Genomic DNA, 21,608 nt, shown 5'->3' with positions numbered 1-21,608 from the left:
CATTATAAGGTTATTGAAAAACAGTTAAAATAATTAATTACAAAACTATGCAAAGACTGTATTATACATTTATCTTTGTGTAAAGATTTTGACCTTCACATTTAATCATATATCTGTAATAATAAACACTTGACTAGAAATTAATTTCTGCACAGCATTAAAGAATTTACTCTTAAATTCAATTTTAGGTGCATAACAACACTTTCAATGATAATGTCAATAAAGCTGCAGTAGTAATGATGTACATCATTAATATACACCATTAATGTACATGAATGTACATGAATGGTAATGTACCTTAAGGATGGGTCTGAATGAGCATTCAAAGAAGACATTCCAATACTCTGAGAGCTCCAGTTTCTCATGTGAATAGGTACTTTTCTTTTTACAAGGAATGAGATGTGTTTAAGGTCAATTAATTATTTTTGCCTGACTTATTTTTAGCAGAAGTTTCCTTATTTGATTGACTAAAATGAGAGCCATGATCTACCCTTTTCCTGTGACTAACCTTTCACTAATTGCACCTGGCAGTGTGTAGATAAAGAGAACCAGGAAGATAACGAGAATAAGCAGAATTATGCCAATGATGATGTACTTCTTGTAATTCCTCCAGATCAGGTGATACAAACACTTGAAAGGGTTTACAAACCAAGAGAAGGATGTGTCTGGTCGGCTAAAGGGGAAGAAAGAAAAAGAAAATCTTTTGTTAAGGCGGATCCATCTCTTTCCAAAGTTATCACACTGCAAAATATGTATTTGAAGTTAAAAAGGACCTTTAACTCCTTGGAACCCACTACAGGGATTAGAGGGAATGTCCACCCATGTTCACAACCTGTTGGGTCATTTTTCTTCCACCCATTCCCACCTCAAGCTCCACACACAAATGCTGCCCCATATTGGGTTCTCCTCCATACCCAGAAGTTTCTTCCCACTGCACACGGAGAGGAAAACTGTGTTCTATTTAGGAAAAATGTTGGCCTGGTGTCTCCTCTGGCATGACACCTGGACTGGGAGGGCACTGTGCTGCTGCTCCAGCAGCCCTCCCCAAGGCAGCATCTGCCGGCTTTTCAATGGGATGACCTGATGAATGCAGTGGTGTTGGGCAAATTTAACACCTGCAAAACCTGGGCAGGTTGTCTTTCTTATCCAATGTCACTGTAATTGTGCAGATGGTGCAGCAATAAGGAGAATGAAATTAACTGAGGGTCACAAAAAGCTGTGGCCATGTCTCACTCCAGAAAGGTGTTCCAAAATTTAAGCAATGTCTTAATTATCTAGTGATCTCAACATTAAGCCAGTGGAAGTGAATGCCAATGTCACAGAAAGTCTGTGAATGTAAAAGGCCAACTGAATATCTTTTTATGAAAGACTGGGCTTTTTATTGAGGTGGAAATTATTCAGAAATAAATAATCAAATTAGCCCTCCAGGTTAAAAGGACACCCTGAAGATTAAAACTACTTGAGAAACAACAAAGACCCTCAGTCTGCATGTACCAACTGCTTGAGTACTTTTCATAACCTTTAAAGGCTGGAAAAAAAAAAAAAGAAAGTCAGAGTCTTGCTTATTTAATTTGTTTCCTTTGCAACGTGGGCAATAGAGCTCATTACCAGTTATAGCAGTGCATTTATTATCATAGACTGCATCCGGAAAGGCATCGTGGCTTGATCAGCAGAATTGAAGAGATGAATAACCCCATAGTGCTTTGGCCAGCAGGAAATTACACTCATTGAACCTTATTCTTTGTTTGCATGCTCCTCCCTGTAGTTCACAGACATTTCATCTTTGTCCACATTTGCTCTGGCACATTATTGAGTCTGCTACTGTCTACAGCTCCTAGAAATTTTATTTTTGTTTTGTTTTGAACTTATTTTGTTTCTTAATTAAAAAGAATAATTTCACAAAAAAAAATCTGAAAATGTCTCTGCTTCTCTGGGTGTTCCTACATGATGAGCAAAAAAAATTGAGTGAATCTGCAGTACTGGCATAGAGATCTGGAGGTCCTGAGGAAAGAGGTCCTTGAGATCCACTCCTTCCTGAAGGGTAGAATAAACTATTTTTCATCTCCCAGCTGATTGTGCCTGCTCTGCATGTATGAACCACCTATTGCATGATCTGGGGGCACTGAGCTGGTAAACTTTACTATTTTTAAACTTTAATGAAGCTGAGGCATGCTATGTCTTCAACTGTTTATTTTCTTTCCAGTGAGTGAGTGTCTAGCTAAAATAAATTTTACTATTCACATGCTGATATTGCTTTAGTAACCTTAGGATTTATTCTGCCTAACTTTAAAGCCTGGGTGCTCAGTCTGGTCCTTCATGGGCTGTCTGCATGGGGACAGGAAGGACCTTCAGGAGGCCAAGTCATCTCTTTCCCCAGCTCATGTCTCAGGATATGTGTGCTTAGGAAATGGGAGACTCCTCCACCTGTACCATGAGCAGCTACAAAAGGAGCCTGAATGTTTTGCTTCTGAGATGGGAAGTGTCAATGACACTATCCCCATCCTACTTTTGATTTTATCAAGGCATACATCTCAGTTGTGAGTAGAATTATGTTGAGCCATATGTTGGCTGTGTATTCATACCACAAAAATCACTGATTACTCAGTGCAAGATCTGGAGGAAGGCTCTGGTTTTGTGGCTTCTGGGTCAAAACACCTCCAGGCTGTGCAGCAGAGAAGAGGCCACCAGGCTGGTGACAACTTTTTGGCCCAGCAGCAGATTTGCAGATAAAATGCCCTTGAGCTGAAAACACAGGGAGCCCAAGGCAGCCAGGAGTGCATGGGCTGAGTCTCAAAAAATGAGAGGAAAATAAGACAGTGCCTTGTGCATCCTGTTGACAACTCTCTAGACATGCAATGCTTCTATTCCACTTGACACTCTCTCTTAAAACTCCCTAGGCTGATTGCTTTCTACCACATGTATTTCAGAGCTATCCCAGTCCTCTCTCCTCTGAAAGAGGTGCTTTAGTTTCCATTACTGGGAATCTTTCAAGCAGACACCTGTCAGGCAAAGCTCATCCCGCCTTTGGGTAAAGGGATTGGGTGCAGTGATGGATTAAAGTTTTTCCAAGGCTAGTTTTAAACAATGCTCTGATACGTCTGATCTGATAATTCCTTTATGCTGCTTCCTTTTCTCATGTTTATCCTGAGATGTATCTCAAACCAACAAAATTAAACAGAATGTGTAATCATTACCATTATGATTAGCAATTGAATTTTAGAAGCTTTTGTAGCAGGAAATATAACATCAATTTCTCACACTCTTTTTTAATCTAGCTCATAAAAAAACTGCTCAAGTGTTTTGGTAGAAGAAAGCACTTGAGCCAAAATAGATTAAAAATTCATTTTTTCCTGAATGCAAAAAACTCAGCTGATACTTTTTAGATGTGACAAATACTGAAAGATATATTGCTCCTTCTAGATAATTTGCCTTTGTTAAAACACTTACAATGCCCTCATTAAAAAGTCTTATGATGGAAAATAAGCATTTTCATTCATTGAGTATGAAGAACAATAAAATTAGAGATGGAAGTCACATCCTTTGTGTGTCTAAAGAAGGGCAATGATGCTGGTAAAAGGTCTGAGCATGAGTCTTGTGAGAAGCAGCTGAGGGAACCAGAGTTGTTCATCCTGGAGAAAAGAAGGCTTCAGAGGAGACCTTATTGCTTTTTACACCACCTGAAAGGAGGCTGTAGCCAGGTGGGAATTGGTCTCTTCTTCCAAGTAACAAATGACACGATGAGAGGAAATAACATCAAGTTGCTTCAAGGAGGGTTTAATTGTGTATTGGTGAAAAATTTACTGACCAAAAGGGCTGTCAAGCATTGGAACAGGCTTCCCAGGGCAGTGGTGGAGTCACCATTCCTGGAGGTATTTAAAAGATGTGTAGATGTCATGCTTAGAAACATGAGTTAGTAATGGACTTGGAAGAGCTGGATTAATGGTTGGACTCAATAATTTTAAAGATCATTTCCAACCTAAATTATTCTATTGTTAATATAATAAATATAATCCAACTGATCTTTATAGGTAACCAAACTGAGATGTTGTCAGTATGTGTAAGCTATGATGATTTAAGATGTTATCATGTGCCAGGTCAGCTACGGAATGAGCTCATGTGAATTCCAGCTGAGGACAAATGCTCAGCAGTGCAATTTATTTGGGCTTCCACAGGAAGACATTCCAGCAAACCTGAAGGTGCTGTCAGCAGCAGTGCCAGGCACCAGGCCAGGTACAAGCTGCACAATTTCTTGCTGAAGGTTGCAGCAGGAAAGAGAACAAAATCCAGGAGACCAGCAAGAAGGTGTCCTGCAAGGTGGCCCTTCCCCATCTCCTGCTGAATGCCCCTGCCCCAGCATGTTTAATGAGTTTAATGAGCTCCTACTCACTTGGGTTTTTCCAAGGGCTCAGGCTCCTTTCGAGCTTTGCCTACTGGATTCTTCTCAGCTTCTTCTGCTGTGACCAAGTGAAACTCAGCTTCCACCTTGCCCTGGATCAGAGAGAATATGTAAGCATCCAGCCCAGGGCTATTATCACTAATTCACAGCAGGATTTGTCTTGTGGAGAAATGATGGAACCAATTGAGGGCAAAGGAAATTGATTAAGGAAAATAAGGTAGTCTTTGCAGCTGAGGAGAAAGCACAAAGGAAAACCCAGGCACAAATTCCTGACTTATGCTCAATGACTGTAGGAAAGAGAGGTCAGATATTTTCTTCCAGACCTACAAATACATTTTCTGCTTCTTAAATTATCAAGTAATTCATCTGAAAAACACGTTTTCTATCTATCACACATCCTGGCAGAGCTGAATGTCTGATCTGGAAGCTGTGCTGCTGACATGGACCAGATGTAATCCATCAGCAGGGGGAAATTCAGCCAGTCACAAGCGCTGGAGCCATTGACCTGTGAGGTCTCAGCTCTCCAAAGGAAGATGGGATTTAAAGAGTCCAGTTAAAATTCAGAGTGGATAAATCAAATCAGCTTTATAGAATTTGTGATGGATAAAAAACAGACAAATGACTTTACATATATTTGCAGTTTTCCTACCCTATACCTTTGTGGATGGTATTGATTTGAAGTGTCGATCTATGCCCCCTGGCTATAGATCAACACAGCCTGTTCAGCACAGAACAGGGCTGAAAGAAGGATGCCAGTAAAAGTCATAATTGTGGAAGCAAGGGAGAGATCAAAGTGGACTGGGAGAAAGGGAATCAATTGTGCTAGAGTGTAGAATAGGGAAGTAAATCTGGGATTTGGAAGTGGAGTTCATTCACTAAATCCATGGAAAGTACACAGTCAACTTCAAGCTGAATAAGGCAATGAACTTGAAGATGGCATGTTTCATTAAAAAATTCTTTTTGCTGGAATAGACAAAAATGTGAAGGGATGGTGAGCTTTAGGAACATTCTTGGACAATCAATGAAAGTCTAGAGACAGGGAAAGAAACCCCTAAAAAAGGACCAAAGCAGGTGAATTTATAGAGGGCTAAACTACTGGAAATGAGTAGCTGGTAGCTCTTAGTGTGTGTCCCCCTAGGGAACTGAATGCAGCTGAAAAGGCACTTTAGTACTCAGTTACCTGGGCTCTTCTGAACCAAATATATGGAGAACCGCTAAAGCATTTGGAAGACTCTTACAGGTTGCCAGTGGTGGTTTTTCCAAATCCAAAATTATCATATTAGTCCCAGAGCAAAGCTGTTCATCTGTAGTGAGCTGCTTACCGTGAGCTCCCCAGCCTTGATGAAAGGCCACCAGCCTCTGATGCGCTTCTGCTGAAATATGGAGATCTTGTTTTCCTCACTTGCTGCCACAACTGTGCCTAAGTCACAGCTCTTGGCTGTCTTTGCTGCCCGAGGGAACCCATTCAGGTCCAACTCAAGAGTGCCTGGAGAAAGAAATAATTTGACAACACTCAGGGACCAGACAGACACAAAGACATTCAAATAGCAGCTTCCAGATGAGATCCATGGAGGAATTTAGCAGCTGAGAATCTCTCTGTACTGTCAGTCATTCACCCTAATTATTGGCTTTACAAGAAATGTGCAAGTTTGCAAAGTGGTGCTTCAGAAAGAGAAAAGCAAAAGTTGGGGCTCAGACACCACTCTGTGCATTCCTCTGCAAAACACGGCTCTGGTGAGACCTCAGATGGAGCTCAGGCAGATCCATTGTGTACTTACCCAAGAAATCATCTGAAGAGAGTCTTTCAAAATCCCACACCTGAAGCACCAGCTCAGCAGGTATTTTGCGTTCTGTCTTTTCTAAGGAAAATATGTTTTCTCTTTTGGTAACCACCATCTGTTTCTCTGCTGGGAGGTAGTGGAAGGGGAACACAAAGCGCCAGTTGAAGTTGCCCTCTCCTGTCAAGGAATTGTAATGTACATCTGTCTCCTGTTTGTCCTCTTCCAAGCCCTTTATCCACCTACAGCAAGCACACAGTGGAAAGCATTGCTGTCACCAGGGGATCTTGAAATGTAATTGTTATTTGGTTTCAGGCCTGACCATTTTCTAATTCCTCCCTAACCAGTAAGAGATGGCACAGTGTCAGCATGGTGACATGCAACAACAGCCCTGGCTTGGGAGATCCTGGGACACAGGCTGCTGTAATGGCCAGTGGTGATCAAAAGCTGAGAATGAGAACATGGTTTTTATTCCAATCAGACCCCAAAGTACCACTTGGCCAGTACCAGTTTGCTATTGGCCAGGACAGCTCTCTTTGGGACAGGCAGTGGTGACAGCATCAGTCATTTACCCAGCACTAATCACCCTGTATTGATGTTTTGCCACACTAATAAATTCTGTGTCACTGTCTCAAGACTGATATCAGTGCCCGGTATTAGAGCCTAAATTTTTTGCAATTCCTTTTTGCAGCTATAAACATTGTGTTTGTAAGGCTGGAGATGTCTCTGTTGGTTTTTTTGTGATTTCCTCTTGGTTTCTGCTACAGTGTGCACAATATCAGATGTCCTGTGGTACAAAGGACAACACTTTCTTAAACATAATTTTCTCATCTGAAGAGAGGTAATGACCCAGCTAGGTGTGTTTTAGCTCTGTAGATGATTTATCACACCTTGAATAAAGACTAGTGGTTTTGTGCTGTATCCAAAGAGCAGTTTTTCCCCTGCAACCCCAATATTTCAAAAAGAAATCGTGAAAAATGGTAACAACCTGAAACATGGCACTGCCCCAAGTGCAAATCCATGCCTGGTGACAGATACAGTGCCACGTGCACTGTTTGAACATAATGAGATTTGTGTCTTCATCATTAAGGCACAGAAGCAAAAAGTGTCCCACTCCTGGCTTCTCGGTCAGACCACTCTGGCACTGATGGTGATGCTCTCATCACACAGCTCAGCACAAAGGCTGGCTCCCTATTTAATTCCTCAAATTTGTGTTCTCAAAGCTACTCTGCTACTGCTCTGAACACACAATTCATATCGGCATATTAAACTTACTCTCTAGGAGAGGAAAAATGGCCAGAAATCTAAGACCAGTCTGGCACCTGAGATTTTCAGTACTTTGTACTACCACTTACACCCATAATTTCCTCCAAGCCCTCCCTGTATCTGCATTCAAATCCTGCTTAGAAGCAGAAAGTAGTATTCCAAAGCTGGCAAGGAATTAAAAATAACCTGCTACAATTTCAGGAAAGGAAGGAGATGAAGAGCAGAAAGTCCCCATGTGATGTTCTCCTCAGCATGACCATGGTCATTCACCCACACACACTCCCCACCTGAGGTTAGAAAATATTTCCAACAGAAATAGCTTGGCAAACACGTCCTTTCTTATTTCTAATGCAGCTATAATGCTCTTTTCTCTGATTATGTCAAAACTCTCTACATCCATGTAAGCTCTTACAGTTCAAGTTCTGTAAGTATTTGATCTCTGTACTAAACTGTGAGTTTGGTGCTCGTTGTGTGCCATCTCTGCCTGAATAGGAACTAACTCTTAGTGGCATTTCAGTTACTTGATTTTCAGAAGAAATAAAACAGGGCAAAAAGGGAGCAGTATCCCATGGGGGTGAGTAATTTTGGCAGGCATTTAGTGCAAAGGTCACTGAACAGTTCATCAAATATTCTCACAACACAATTTTTTCGTCTGATTTTTGAATGAAATCTTGCATGTTATTTTGAAGTGTGACGAACTTACCCTTTTACATAGATATCACTTGATTTTTGCCCCGTAAAGATGTTTTCATCTTCTAGAATGACATCCTCTGTATTCCAGATTATTACCCTCAGTTCATATCTGAAAAAGAAAAAGGATTTTGTGTCAAGCTCTGGTCAAGCACTAATGCCAACCTCTATCAAATAATGTTTTTTATAAAGTAAGAAATATTGTGTTTGTGTATCAGTCTCAGGCCTCTTTTGTTTACAAGAGTCTGGTGATAGAGTGGGGATGTTGGTTCCTCTCAGCTCATGGACTATAATGCACAACAACAGGGTCACTGCCAGCTTCAGAGGGATGGAAAATTCCTTGCTTTTTATATATCTGTTCATTTTCAACTTTTTTTCCACAAAAATACTGCAGTGGAACAAGACGAAGTTGATCTGAAAAACTTCGTCAGAGCTGTCTCCAAAACAGTGATCAGCTTGCTAATAAAGAATAGAGCTCCCTGAGAGGTGCTTTTTAGAAGAAATGCCTGAAAACATTGCATTTAGTGCAATCTAGGGCATTAAAAGGGATGAGGACTGCTTGGAGATATTTCATTTAAGCAGGTATAATCATCTTTAGAAACAACAGTAAAAGGAATTAAAGTTTCTCTATCCGTTCTACTCCCTATATGCAAACATTTATGGTGGCCATCCAAAGCTCTCAAAACTTGAGCTGATACACAGGTATTGCAGGTGACATAAAAAATTAATACTGAAAAATTTAGGTATTCCTTAAGTTATTGTATGAACTGCAAAATACATAAAAAAGACAAACTAACTATGTTGATAACACCAACATACAGTTTCCCTGATATGACATGTTTTGTCTTGGAAATAGCCTCAATCTCAGGGTGTGGAACAATTTGCTTCAGAAGTTACCAGACACTCTACATCATGGAGCTCTTAAGGAGCTCCATGCAAACCAAGCCCCTGCAATAGCCAAAGATATTCGAATCTGCAGTGCCCCACCTGAGTCTTGTTCAGTCAAAGATCATCAATAAGAGATGTTTTCACAAAGTGTTTGAAGTTTTATAGAGGCTGGAGCCTGTTTTGCTGCAGCAAAGATGCATTTGTCAGCAAGTTGTGTAACTTGTGTCTACATGTACTGGGTTTTTCCTCGTAATTTATGTTAACTCTTAGATGAGTGAGAACTAATGTTCAACAGTATTTTCCCATGCTACAGTATACTACAAAAATGGCAGCAACAATTTAGTTTTGTGGGCTTGATTAATTTTAAGTCTTTTTGGATTGGAAAATGCTTGTTGTTAAGGAGTTTTATAGAATGTGCTGGTCTGAAAGAAGTAGTTGCTACATGGACTGTTTGTCAAATCAAGTAACACAGGAATAGTACCTGATGATGTTTCAGACATGAAATTCTCAGGAAAGGCCTTGCTGAAATACAGGATGGGCTGAGAATTCTGTTTCTCATTTTAGTGTTTTCTTTACAATATTCAATTAGCTTGAACAACTATGTGCAGTACTGCATGTAAAGAAGCATAAGGAAATGGGAGAAGGCTATTCCAAACAGATCTCTTCTATCTGTTGCTGCTTTTGTGTTTCTTGATCTTATCCTTGGACAAATTGCTGGAAATCCAATACATGTAGTGCTATTTCAGCAGTTTAAAGAGCTCAACCAGGGTCAAGGAAGTTATCTCAGTGAAAAAGCTAGTGAAATCAGAATTAATTCTTGCAGCTCAACAAGCAGATGATAGCATCAGAATTACTTGCTCTAGTCACCTGCAATCTCTTTATTATAAAGGATAAAAAAGGATATCTTTGTAAGAGCTGTGTGATAGCTCTTGCTGAAAAATCACCAACAGTTTTTTGAGTTGTTTAATGGAGGAAAGCAAACTAGATGCTCTCTTTGATTTGAAGTCATGTGAACCTGAGAAAACTTTCCTCAGGACTGGAGAGGTTTGTTTTAGTAGTTCATTTTCTATTTATTTCCAGACACTTAAGAAAGACTTAAGTCTTTGAAGAGTTACTGCCACTGTGAAGGGAGGAAAGCACAGAGTATTACCCTTTGGGTTTTCTTGGTGAAATGTCCACAGGAGGTCCTGGCAGAGGCATATCATTAGGAAACATGTCAACCCACATCTGTACACGACCCTTGAAAACAAAGAGATAAACATCCCTGTAACCTTATTTCACGGAGGATTTAAAAGGCTTTCAATGTAGCTCTGACATCCAAAATCACCTCTTCCTCTACAAGCACCAACCAGCTCAATATCCTGTAACTATGGTTTAATCTAGGAACTTTCTATACAGTATCTTTTTTGTGCACATATTCTTTCAATCTTCCAGGTATTTGGTGAAGTTCAAATAGAGCTCAAACACTGTCAGCTTCAGGGTAAAATCCATGAAAAACAGTATGTGATGAACAGAAAAAAAAAAAAGAGAACCAAGGTTTAGATACAAGCAGAGGTTTTGTTAACCTAATAAAGTAAAGCATTGAAAAGAATGAAAATTTGCGGTTGCACTTTGTGTGATTACTGTGGATTTGGGTAAGTGGCTGTGTACACACATGGCTGACAATTTCCAGGTTAACACTGTGCAAAGTCTCACATTTGGTGCAGCACTGGAGTGCTGACTCTGTAGGTTTGCAGTTACAAATAGAAACCACAATAACTGGAGGGAGTGAAAACTGCTCCTGGGTCTATCATCACCACCACCTCTGAGCTGCTCTACCTGCTCCATGCCTGGCTTATCCTTATGGTAGAGGGGCCGAGTCTCAATGTGCTCTGGGACCAGTTTGTAGCCAGCTCCAGGGATTTCTTCCCAAGCACGTAAAACCTTTAAGGAGAGATGTTCGTATGATTCAACTGGCTCCTCTAAAGGAAAGAGTAAAACAAAAAGAACAATGAGAGCTGAATTACAATATTGAGCTCCTTGGTAATATGTTTCATTAGTTATTAGAGGTACTCATTAAAAACTTGCTTAAGAGGAAGGTTTTATGCATTCCAGCTAAATAAAGAAGGGCCTTGAAATAGTTCTAATTTGCATTAATAAGGGGATCCATTGGGCTAATTAGAAGATTAGCACTCAGGCAGCAGATTTCCTCTAAAATACAGCAAATCATTCCACTGCTACAGCATCAGTTTTTAACAGGAGGATAGAAGAAACATGTCAGTTATTCTTTTGGCAGAAGTTGCAAATTTTTAAAGCCTGTGAAAGACAAGAGACTTGGATTTGACAAAGCCGACAGTAAATAGGCACTAGAAGTTAGCTATGCCTCCTTTTACTTTGTAATGGCAACAGCAAAGACCTCAGAGAATTGAATCACACCTCAGAGGAAGAGAGTTGAAGTCCATGGGCAAGAACATTTCACCTCCTGACCCTCTCACCCTGGCCACTGGAAGGGATAACCAGAGAATCCCAGCGAATCACACCTCAAGGAGGGATCAGTGCTGATAGTGAAAGTAGTGTGGATGTTAGAAAGCAGAGAAAACCCTTTGAGCTCTTGAGCTTCTCTTTCCTCCCTTTTTGTGTGGGCTCCGCACAAAAGAAGCCCAGACTTTTGACAAGTGATATCTTCTAGATTAGAAGTCCCTAAGTGAGAAGAAGGTTAAAATTTTGTGTCAACCAATTGTTATCACTTTTACTACACGTGTTGCTGTATCTGAATTACTGATCGTTGGCAGAAGACTCATTTGGAATTTAAATAGTAGATATTAAACCCTCCCTAATGGCTCAGAGATGGAGGAAGGATGATCTTGTGTTTATGAATCTTGGTTCCCTCTTGTGCACAAACATCTAATTTTAGCCAGCTAAAAGCAATGTCTCTAGCTGCTATTCGGTCAGGCAGCCTCAGTAACAGTGACACATTATCCTACAATATCCTGTATCCTCTCAAAGAAACCTTTCTAAAGATTTTTTTTTCTACCTCTGAAGATGCATATTTCTTCCCATTGGCTACAGATAATCCTAGACTACCTGAGAGTAGTGGACAGGCAGTTGGACTAGATGATTGTTGTAGGTCTGTTCCAACCACACTATTCTTATCCTATCCTATCCTATCCTATCCTATCCTATCCTATCCTATCCTATCCTATCCAACTTCTTTGTTCCTAGAGCAAAGTTAAATTTTTCCTTCCCTTGCAAGTTAAAGCCGGATGGATAATTATAATTTTCTCCATCTGTAAAGTGGAAATAGGACTGCTTTCCCTTTTCAGTATGCCTCTAGAGCTCAAATCTGTGGCCTTTGTTAGTTTTACAGTTCCAAATGATGGCCACCCCTGTAATCCATCAGGAAATAAGGACCCAGATGTACTTGTCAGAACAGCAATCTGGATAGAAATTATGTTAAGTCTACATGCGATAAACTATTTCTGTACAAAATTGAAAAACTTGTCGTACATAAGTCTTTTGACCTTTGTCATCTGGTTCTATATTTCCTTGCTTCTGATTTACATCATCTGACATTGGTTTGTCTGTAGCTCATTTTAGTGAACCAGAATTTTGATTGAGACATCCTCTTGCTGTTAGTACACTCAGTTTTCTGCTAGTGAGGAAAACAAACAGCAATACTGGAGTAAAAAATCTCTTTCAGGCCAAGAAACCAAAAATGGATCAACTCTTCTCCCTTCAACAGTGCTTCCTTGGCAGCCTTCCACTCGAGGTGTGAGCTGTATTTTGTAGTTGCTAAGAAGAATTGTGTCAAAGAAAACCAACACTGAAAAGGGACTGGAGGCTTTCTTACACTGCCACAGTGTCCACTACTGTCTCTGAGACCAGCTCCTTTCACTCCCCTTGAAAGGCTCCATCCTCACATCTGTTTTCCTTATTCTAAGTACAAAACTGAGTCATAGAATGCTTTGGGTTTGAAGGAATGTTCAAAGGCCATTTTGTTCATCCCCCCTGCCATGGGCAGGGGCATCTTTCACTGATGACTCTGTCCCACTCCTCCCCAATGTGATGGGGACACTGGAGGTCCCCATTGCTTTGACCTCTTTCTAACCAGGGAGCTCTGACAGTAGGTTACATCCTGCCATCTGGATCCATGGACCCCACAGATACCTGTGTTTACAGAGTGCTGTGTCAGAAGGGGAATCAGAGTGGCAGTAACCAAGAGGAAGAAAAAATCAACAGAGAGGAAAGACAAGTAGGTAAGGTAGGAGTGGCTGGCAAGTGGCCTGGAATATAACTGTGGTCAGAAATTTGTCTGACCTTGAGTAACTCCCTTCAAAACAGTATTTCCCTTCCCTCTACTTCTACATCTTGGGTCTGTCTATTCCAGTGTTTTAATTTAGACAGAGAATACATTCTTTGAAAGACCCTTCCTGACTTCCCATGCTTTGATATTCTGTGGGGAAGGATTTCAGAGCATGCACAGACCAACATTAAGCCAGAAGGGCTTAGTTCCAAGAGGATCCCCCACACTCCAACCAATCTTGGACATCCCATCCTTGGGATCAGGTAAGAGCTAGTCCAAGGTATTCCCCAACAGCCACCATGAGGATGTCAAGTCATCAGCAGCAGCTGTTTCACCCAACAGATTCTTTGCAATTTAGCTACAGCAAAAGCAAATACAGACACAGCCTTCATTGCCAGAGTTACAGGAGTGTTTAAGAGCAGACACAGGCTCCAGCAATCCATCTTGGCAGTTCATAGCACAACAGGGCTCCAGATATATCTTGGTAGGCTCCTGGTACTGCTACAAGGCAAAGGGAGGATGCTGAACTACTTTGTTACCATTCTCATCTTCTGTGAAGACTGTCTGTCCCTTGAAAATTTTTGTTCCTACTTGTATCTCTCCTGGCCTCATGAAGGGTCCACTTATTCTGTAGTCCTTGCACAGCTTAGTGAGGATCTCACTTGGCTTGGTTGCATCTCGCCATGCATTGTACCCTTCTCTGCAAGAGGGGACAGAGTGAAAAATGGGTGAGGTTTTCCTTCAGAATAGTGCACTGACAGATCAGGAATTTCAATGCAGAGATTCACTTTGTGGTCAGTGGCCCTGATACCAGCTCAGTCAAATTTTCCTTTGTCCAGCACTGCTACTTACTAGAGACACTGCCTCTTTCTGCTCAGGTCCTTGGAGATCAACCACGCCTTTCTCTTAAAGCACAGGAGAAGCTGGGGCAGCCTTGCCTACAGCTTAGATTAAGTAATAGCATGGACAGGCTTCCCATGAGGAAAAGGAACAGAGCTTGTTCCCTGTTGTACCTAAAAGATTTGAGATTACATGTGCTGCATCCATTCAAGGAGAATTATTCTGCAGCTCCCATATGCAAAGGACAAGCTCAGGTTATCTGGGACATGTAACAAGCACATGAAGGAATATCTCACACTGGAGATTGAGCTGGCAAGGGAAGCTTGGGGTTTGGTCTGTGTTCCTGATTGCTTTTTGACATTGTTCACCCTTGGTTTGTAGAAAAAATGAGAAACAATCATAGAAGAGCCCCAAACACACATCTCCCAGGTTAGCGCCCCACCCCAGGGCAGCTGAGTTATTTTAGCTTGACTTTCTCTGCATTAATTATTTTTTATGTGCAAGGTCCTTGAGAGTGCAGCTGTCTGGCAGGCACCAGGAGCTCAGGCTCACTGCCCCATGGCTCACCCCATCACAGAGGTCGTGTCAGCAGCCTCTGCTCCTGCTCCCTCAGTGCCACCCCAGTCCCAGCAGCCCTGCTGCAATCACTGCAGCTGAATAGCAGAGCAAAGTAGAGCCCTGGCATAATTTCTCTGAGAGATTTTTCCCATTTGCCCTTTATGCCTGTCCAAAGGCAGTTTATCAAGCAGGTATGTTGTAAACATCAGCTGTTTACTATCTAAAATACTACTTGAACCAACAGTGCTGTTAATTTAAAAATATCCATTCCCCACTGAGGCTGGCAGCTACCCAAAGCCACCACTAAGGTCTTTGGTGAGTTTTAATTAAAATACTCTCTGTGACACTTCTGTGCTGGAGAAAGCACAATATCTGGAACACATCTGTAATTTCTCCTTTGAGTCAAATCACTGACTGTGAGCTCTGCTGCCGCCTGAAGAAATACTTACATTTCCTATAGAAGTACTTACATTTCATATTGACTCTGTAACCCACAGGTAGCTCGATGTCTGCTGTAGAAACGATTTTCCAAATCAATTTTAGTCTCTCCAATAAGATCATCTGTCCCAATGAAGTCATGGTCATAGATCAAGACTGTGAGCAAGGAATCCTTGGGGAACGTAGCCTGGATTTCAAATGATCTGCAGGAAAAATTGAGACCAACATGAAGGCAAATCACTTTTGAAACCTCACAGGCTAGTCTAATTAATGCCATGCAAACAGCGTGTGAGTGGTGTCTCTTCTCATACACAGTGGGCTTTTTTGGTAGCGCTTTTTGCTTCAATTAAATACATGAACATGCTGGAAACATACAGTGCAAAAGTGTATTCTTTCCCCTGCTTCCCTATCACCCTGTGAACAGTCCTAAGATTTTTCCCACAATCCTGAATCCAGTAATGCTGATACAGCTGAATGTAAGGGATATCACACATTTTTCCCCCAAAACAGACATCTAAGTATTTTTTGTTTTCTTGCAAAAGCTGCAAGTTAACAATGAATATAGAAATTTGGGGGCACCCAACAAAATGATCAGGTAAAAGTTTTAAATAAATCTCAAAAAAGCAAAGATAAGAACTCCCTTTCCACTTGGTGCATTTTTCAGCAATCAGTATAGTTGAGATGTGATGGGAAGTTGAAAATATAAACGTGATTGTAAAAGAGATTTGACAAATTAGTGAGAGACAGAACATCCTGATCACAACACTGACTCCAGATTTCTCCAAAGCACTGAAAAAACTGAGCTTTGTCTCCTGAGGGATGAGTTTTCTACTTTTCCCTCTGTTCTAGGATTCTTTCAGTCCAAAATAGTATAGTCTTAATGTTCTTCTACCTTGATTTAAAATATTTTCAACCTTCTGAAAATAGGGAAATTTACTGGGAAAAAAAATAACACAGCAATTAGCATTAAAACTATAAATAACTATAAAGCATTGATAATACAAACTGGATCTTTGCTGACAGCTTGGCCCTGGCTGTCTGAATTAAAAAAACTCAGATGTCCTAGAATTATGAGATTTATTTAGCACTATTCAACCTGAAACCACAACAAAGATTGTGTAATCACACTTTACTGTTCCGATATTTATTTTGCTTTAAACTTAATGATTGTATTAATTTTCACAGACAATTATCATTTGTTGCCTCACTTCCTCTCACACATCATTTTGCAAAACCTCTCACAGATTGCATTACTTGGTATGTTTTGATGGGTATGAAAATGAAATATTTTATTATCATACAGTGTGACACCAATAACCAACATTTTAACCATCAGAATTACAAAACATCCAAACAGGCAGAAATCAGCATATAGCAAACACTTAGTAACAGCAGCAGTGGTAACAAGAGATAAAGCAAAAATTACACTGAATACAAAAATAAGTCATCACTGACCTTCCAAATATGGGGTTGAGCTGCTTGGGGATGTAGTTCTCCCTGTCTTTAATTTCTGTGTTGCCCAGCCTCAGCACAATGTAGGGATCTGACTTCCCGTCTGGATCAGCTGGGCTGAGGTTAAATGCCTGTTAAGAAGGAAAATTGCCTGTCCTCAAGGAGTCTGCTTGAATATAGCAGGGTCCCTAAATGGGACTGTTGTTTTCCTGCCTGGTCCTGGGTGTTTTGGAAGTTCAGGGACTTTGCCTGCTTCATGTAATGTAAAATTTGGCCTGTGGCTTTGTAGGCTACTACGAAGAGATGATCTGGAGAGTTTGCAAAGCTGGAAATGTTGTCCCATCACTAAGATAGAAAAAGCTAAGCAGGAAAGGCAAGAAAGGCAATGCTAGAAGAAGCTGAGTGCATGAGTGCAGGTAGGATTCAGGAAAGATTAACCCACAAATATTGCTCCAGATCCTTGAACAGTGCAAACCAACTCTTTATAGAATCACAGAATTGTTAAGGTGGGAAAAGACCTCTAGGTCCTTATATTCATTCAGGAAGTAAAACTATCTCTTCATATTTTGTTGCCACAATCTCTCTGCATGCCATCTTTCTGTCTTAGATTACCTGCAACTCTCTTGTTTCTCTGAAACACCAGTTTCTTCTAAGCATTTTACCTCTCACACCATTCTCTCTCATCTTGTGCTCTGTATTTCTATCTTTGCTGACCCCAAAATTTATTTACTTGTAGAACTTTCATAGTATGCTATTCATGGGCCCTCAAAAATACTCTACCGTTTCCCCCTTACTGAGGTTTTGTTTAAATGTGTGTCATTTTTAACAACTCTACTCATTAAAACTGGCTGTATTTGCATATTGTGGATGGAACAGGTTATCCATACTATGTTAGTTATGTATCCAGAGCTTTTAGTTTCAACAAGTGAAGTGATTCTCCAGTCCTGGAGAAATCTCCAGATTGATTGTGAGGAATATATATAACATTTTCTACTCTGAACACACATTTCTACAGTATGAAACTTTGTCTGATATATAACCAGGAAAAAGCCCAAACCCCATGGATGAGGATTTTCAGAAGCTTAAACAAAGACACTTAAAGTAAACTGAGTTGAGAGGAAAAATCCAAGTTATTTCAAGGTTAAAAGAGGATCTATCTACTTACAGCTACGATATAAACCCTGATGAGCACTTTGACAGGGTGGTTTGGGGGGATCCCTTGCAGGATGCGGGGCTGCCCTCCATCCAGCAAGCTGCCATCCTCAGCACTTGGGTATATGCAGAAGGAGCCCTGGAATACATGGACTTTTATCTCCCTTGAAACCAGATCAAGTGCAATAAAAACCCAACCCTTTGAATGGAAAAACCATCACTCATGAAACTCATTTTGTGGTAGCCCTCACAGGGAACCCAAACTGCATTGCACCAAACATCACCTTTTAAAATGTCTGCTCTCTACAACATGGTACTGTCATATCTAGATATTTACAAGGAGTATCTCTGTGCCTATTTTAAACTAATACCTGTAGGTCTTCCAAATCTAGTTTTCTTATCATTAATATCTTAAAGATAATATTTTGACCTTAACTGTATATTGGCAAATTAATAATTCCATTGAGTAAGTTTCATAAGAGTGTGAGAGGAATCCAGCTGTATTTTTGCAGCTCATATGAATCAATATTGACTCATGTTGCTGAGTAGCTCACACTGCCTGAAAGCAACTAACAAGTCATTTGGACAGAAATCTGCATTGCAAGCTAATTGAGACATCAATGAGCTTAATCAAACAAATCCGAATAATATTACTCAGGCTTTGAACTTTTCAGATTGCCTGATGGAGACCTGGATGAGGCTGTAGCTGTGAGGGCCTACACTTAAATTACACAAAATTACATGTAAGGTTCTGTAACTGAAAGTGTAGAAACCAAGTTGTATTAGTGAAATCTGGACTACAAAATATGTCTTCTTCCTCTTCTGTAATTTCAAATTCCTTGTGATTCCTTATCTCAAAACAAAAGTGAACACCTGGTGCTGGATGATGCTTTTTTCTATCAGATAATGGGAAAGGGAAAAACTTGACTCTAGATATAAGAAAACGAATTCTATTTACAACAGACTAGCAATATTTATTTCTTTCATCCCTGGCATACCTGAAATATGTATTAAAACCTAAAATCTCTAAATTATTACCCATTTAATTAACATTAAAGCTTACCTTAAATTTTCCTATTATTCTGTCTTCAGCATCAGCATGAACTTCATCATTAGATTTTCCTCTTAAGAGCTGGAAAGTTTTCACCCAGTCCTCAAAGTTATTAAATTCACTCTCCAAGTCTCCTTCATAAATCTTTGAAAATAGAAGAATGCTAAAATTTTGTGGTGCAGTGAATATATTTATAGCAACATTTTATTAGAGAATGAATAGAAATTCATTTTGACACAAAATGCAAACTTTAATAAAAACCAAGGTTTTGCAAAATCCTTGAGGAAAAAAGTTAATTCCCCGTTTAAAACAGGACCAATTTTGTCCTCAGCCAAAGGCTTTCCCCAACTACTGAAATAACACATTAATGCAGCAGGTGGAAATGGATCTGAAGGGGCAAAATGAACATTTGTAGCCACTGGTGTGAGTGAAAAATTGTGGATGTGCTGCTCTTTGCTTCTGTTTCCTTGCTGCATTGTGCCTTTGTTGAACTGACCCATTCTATTGTGTTAATGCATCAAAACTTGAGAGCAAAGCAGACAATAATAAAGTGCTGTGGGGACAGAGCTTTAGGGTACCTCAAAAGACAAAAAATTTTTCAAAGAATATGTTTTTTCAATGCTCTCCTCCAGTAATTTATCAAGCATTAAATGGAAGGGCCTATACTACTGCCATCTCTCAAAAAATGGAAACAGCAGTTTCAAATTCCCACTTATTCAGGCACAATCTAATCCAAACTGTTCTAATCTTTTCAAGCATCTCATCTTTCCAGGCATTTTGCACAGCACATATAGTTTGCACATATAGTTTTCTTTGAATTCCTTCTATCATTACCCAACCAAATCTAATGTGAGCTGAGTATTATTTCCCATCAGGAAGGGTGCACTAGACATCACAGTAATGCTTTCCACTTCTTTTTAAGGACATTCTTAATAGGCTGCAATATTTCTAACATGAAATTTGGGATTTCCAACTACAGTATTTTATATACAAACAACAAAACTGAATTTCACTGAAGTTTCTCTGGGTTTGTCTACACCAATAAATTCTATGTCTAAGACTAAGTGGGCCACACCATGGTCTCCTCTGTGTCCCTTGTGCTGAAGGGCATTATCACTATAATTTAGTGTGTTTTATTCATTTTAAAGTATCTGAAATATGTGTAAGGAGGGTTTGCCAAACTCAGCTGTGATGTCAAACTTTGGAGAGACAGTGAATAACAACAGCCTCACCTCAGCCTTACTTTTCTCTCACCTGTAGTGTTGCTAGGTTTGGAGTTTCTTCTGTATCCTTTTCAATGTCTTATCCTTCTTCTTTTTGTCTGGCTCATCCTCTATGATCAATGCTATGTGGTCAGAAGTCTGCTTATCTGCAGAAATTTAATGACATCATGCATGTCTTAGTAAGCAAAGTACATAAAATGCTTCACACAGGGATGCAAAATACATTTTTTAAAGAGTCCCTCTTGCTCTTTCTCTATTTATTCCTCTACTGCCAGACATAGGAATCCTCTCTTTTACCACTGGTCCTCCCAGGCAGGGAGGTGGCAATTTATGCTCTCTGTGGCTGCCAGTGCTCATAAAGAGCTTGCTGGACCAAGTGTGATGGTGTCCTGTATGGCCCCTCCCCAATGGCCTTCCTCCCAGACCACCCTTCTCCTCTCTCTCGGACTCCTCCCCAATGCAAATAAACAGATTTTATCAGCTTTCACATAAAATTTAAGGTTTATTTAAAACTGAAAGCTGTTGTTTAGGCTGACAGCTACTTCAGATATCAGCATGACCTAAGTCCTTCTCTGCTTAAAGATATCCCAAAATAGGTGTATTTCACCTGGTGAAAGCCTGGAAGTGTGAGAAATGGGAGGAGGTACAGCAGACTAAAGTCAGATTCCAAACACTGAGAGGGGATTTCTCAACAAAAAGAGGGTGAGCCCTCAAAAGTTACACTGAGGTGGTTCAGTTCTTTGAAATCTGGACTTTGAGTTCACTTTACTTTCATTTTTTTGAGTAGTTCCTGTGTGTTTAACAGTACTAAATATTTAGAGAGAGATATTTAATGTCAGAGATGTATATGTATAATGCTTATCATCACAGGTTAAAATTTGCAACAAAAATGATCAGAAGAGAATTTACAATTTACTTGAATGACAGGAAATTCATGTTAACCCAACCCTGACTGTGAAGTTTTAACCTATCCATCATCTGATCAGTTGTAGAGGAAAGAGCCCAGTACAACAACAGTACTCTCTTACCAGACATTAGTTGTTGCCAGCAAAATGGTAGAGAAGTGGCACTAGAGACAGTATTGGTGCAAAATATTAGAAAAATGCAAATAATTTACTTACTGTCTTCAGGTTTTCCTTCACTGGAAAAAATTCCTTTTGCCTTTCAAAAGAAAAACATGATGGACAAACTCCTCATTATGAGTGTAATACCAAAAAGGAATCATTCAGCAGTAAATCTGCTTTTACAACATTGCTCATCTGTGAGAGTTTTGGGCATGCTGGGTGACTCACCTTTTGCATTTTGAGCACAGAAGCATAATATTTTGACCACCAGTCAATGACATTTTCAGCTGATTCATCTGCAATGGTTCTTTTTCTCCTCTTTGTTGACCGTCGGATGGATTTTTTAATCTCCTACCAAATGATGGCAAAAGCACTAGAACTGATTAAAACTAATCACCTGACTCATGGCATTAAGCATGAACAGCTGTATACACAGAAAATTTCAACCTCCAAGAGTTAAACAAAATGCAATATGAATTCCTGTCTCTGTCTTTTATTCCAAGACATTTCATCGTGATCATTGTATTATT

The 21,608-nt window shown here is 40.0% G+C and overlaps 1 protein-coding gene across 1 annotated transcript in view; it reads right to left on the bottom strand.

Annotated features, from left to right (window-relative positions):
• Window positions 1-436: 436 nt before the first annotated feature.
• Window positions 437-21,608, bottom strand: part of FER1L6 (fer-1 like family member 6) — a 64,023-nt gene continuing 42,851 nt past the window's right edge. Inside the window, 16 exon segments of the mRNA XM_036400101.1 lie at window positions 437-673; window positions 4,388-4,488; window positions 5,719-5,882; window positions 6,175-6,416; window positions 8,144-8,242; window positions 10,169-10,257; window positions 10,837-10,979; window positions 13,840-14,000; window positions 15,169-15,339; window positions 16,592-16,719; window positions 17,754-17,879; window positions 18,804-18,935; window positions 20,046-20,080; window positions 20,083-20,160; window positions 21,136-21,175; window positions 21,307-21,429. Coding sequence (XP_036255994.1) covers window positions 487-673; window positions 4,388-4,488; window positions 5,719-5,882; window positions 6,175-6,416; window positions 8,144-8,242; window positions 10,169-10,257; window positions 10,837-10,979; window positions 13,840-14,000; window positions 15,169-15,339; window positions 16,592-16,719; window positions 17,754-17,879; window positions 18,804-18,935; window positions 20,046-20,080; window positions 20,083-20,160; window positions 21,136-21,175; window positions 21,307-21,429 — 2,019 coding nt within the window. The 3' untranslated portion in view covers window positions 437-486.

This window comes from Molothrus ater, chromosome 1, assembly GCF_012460135.2.
Source record: "Molothrus ater isolate BHLD 08-10-18 breed brown headed cowbird chromosome 1, BPBGC_Mater_1.1, whole genome shotgun sequence".
NCBI classification, from domain to species: domain Eukaryota; kingdom Metazoa; phylum Chordata; class Aves; order Passeriformes; family Icteridae; genus Molothrus; species Molothrus ater.
Note: the sequence above shows the minus strand (reverse complement) of the source record. Positions and strands in the feature narration are given on the sequence as shown.